Genomic DNA, 2340 nt, shown 5'->3' on the forward strand with positions numbered 1-2340 from the left:
AAGACAGATAATGAATTTTATAATGGCATTTCTATAGGGGTGAAATGCTAGCTTCGGAAATGACCTGTAAATACATTTGCGCAAGCGGAAAGTGATTTGAAACAAATGCGCTCATGGTTTGAATTTGAATATCAAACACGAAAGCAAGCTAATTTAATCAAATTGCGGCAAGAGAGCGTTGTGGGTCGGAACAATTTTTTTGATCTTTATCCCTCGTCTTTATCACTTATCACTTGTCGTTATCACTTATCACGAATTAATTATTTTACCACTTGCACATTTACAGTTCTCCTGATTTCATTTTATCAAATTAAAAGAGTTTTCCATAAACAGAAACGGCTTCTCTTCCAAAATAAACGATCTTCCATCTTCCATTGTACCATAATTCATCAGTGTTGCTGCAATCATTCCACAGAAATAATAATGCAAATTACTTCTCTAACAGAAAGAAGCCAATAAATGAAATCTACAAGTTATAAAATGAAAGTTCTCGAAATGATTAATCATTAAGCATTAAATAATACTAATAAATCAGTTTTGTGCGAAATGAACATACATTCGTTTACTTTTGTTGTCACTATTAATCGACCATCTTCCCATAACTCATCAGCTTTATAATCTGTGATAACCTCTGCGGCTGAAATTAATGCTATAGTTAGTCTGATAAAATTAATTGAACAAGGGAGAACCCCCTTTTGAGATTTGGAATGGTTATTATTACACCTTGACTTGTTAGCAATAAGAAACTAATTTTCCACTATTTTGAATTTCTTCCCTCCAAAGAAGTAAAGTAGTAAAGTGACTCTCGTTGTCTCTGCCGCAAAAGTCAACCGTATTTGAACTAATGCAGTTACCACTAAAATTACTTCTCCCATCAAATACTGTTTTACGAGAAATCTCAAATGAAAAAGCTGAAATGATGCAGAATGCAATATGTACATAGCAGATTTATATTTTCTTTGGTGGGAAATCAGGACGGTAGAAAAGCGAGATGCATACCTACTAATGGACCTCTCGCTTGTCCTCCTGCTCCTCCATCTACGGCTGGGGCGGCAGCCTGGCAATAGATGAAAAAAAGCAATATGTACTATTAACTTTGCCATATTTAAAATCGTTTGTATAATAATTTCGATGTTTTCTAAAGACAAGTTTTACTTTATTAAAAAATAACAGCCATTTTGAAAAGAATCTTAGTTAAACGCTTAATTACATTTCCTAAAACATTAGAAATGGGAACCAATTGATAGAAATTTGCCAAACGCCATATTTCCTTAACAGCTTTTTATTTATTTTTACGGTAAACGGATTTTCGAACTGTGAATGAAGCTACTACGTTTCCGCTTGTGATGATTTTTAGTTTACGGCTTATTAACCGATCAGGTGGATTTCCATCTGATCGGTTATTATTTCCAAAAATCGGTTTCAGCCAAGACTTGGTACACGCATCTTCTGGAACCTATTGGTGTTTGCAAAATTCCCCAAATCGATTTCGTGATATTCAGGAAAATAACCGCAAAAGAATTCAAGAAAATAACATTTAATTCAGCTTTCATTATTGAATTCTAGCTCTCACCTCACATGACACAATAATGATCTGGTAAATTTCATTGGACAAGTTACCAGGGTAAGTACTCGCCATGTTAATCTTACAATTCATTGTATTACAGCAAATTTAAACAATGCATCCTTCAGAGTGACTAAGTTCTGAAGCAGTGTTGAGAAAGATCAACATTAGCGCACAAAATCTTCACTGATAAACGCAATATCACTAAAAGAAAAAAAGAATACGGAATCATTGATGGTTGAAAACCTGACAACAGCGCTTTTTATACTTCCACAGCGGAATCTTGGAGTTTGTCCTTCTCGATATTGGTGGATCAATGCTCCATTTTTCAAGTACAACGGAAGAACTGACTGGGGCAAACAGTGATAACGGGGTTTTGAATATCCAGTTTTACTTTCCAACGATAACAATGTATTGTCAATCTTTTGTACAATTTAACTGTGCTCACTACATCTGTTATTTTTAAGTGTTCGGAACCAAATTGTTTTTCTCTGAAATTTTTGTGTTTCAAAATTTGAATATCATGAAAATTTCTATAATAATATTGATAAATGTATTTGTTGGATCTCTAGATAGCGCAAATGTCCGTCTTGATAAGTTAATAATACACAAATGCGCATTTATTGATTCTGTAAATCGAATAAATAGTAATAGTAAGAAGTGAACAATTCGCAAACGTACATTTATTGATTCGTCAGATGGCACATGTATATTTATGGTTGCTTATTGATGCGCAAAAGTGCGTTTGTCATTAATGTTTTGTTTATCATTATCAG

The 2340-nt window shown here is 33.6% G+C and overlaps 1 protein-coding gene across 1 annotated transcript; it reads right to left on the reverse strand.

The window, feature by feature from the left end:
- Positions 1-297: 297 nt before the first annotated feature.
- LOAG_19065 (hypothetical protein) lies at positions 298-637 on the reverse strand (the record flags this gene model as incomplete). The annotated part of the gene is made up of 2 exons (XM_020451721.1): positions 298-398; positions 557-637. Coding segments are annotated over 2 exons (182 nt in total), but the record flags the coding sequence as incomplete, so codon positions are not given.
- Positions 638-2340: the final 1703 nt, after the last annotated feature.

The sequence above is a fragment of the Loa loa genome, assembly GCF_000183805.2.
Source record: "Loa loa unplaced genomic scaffold supercont3.1177, whole genome shotgun sequence".
In the NCBI taxonomy this organism is placed as follows: Eukaryota; Metazoa; Nematoda; class Chromadorea; order Rhabditida; family Onchocercidae; genus Loa; species Loa loa.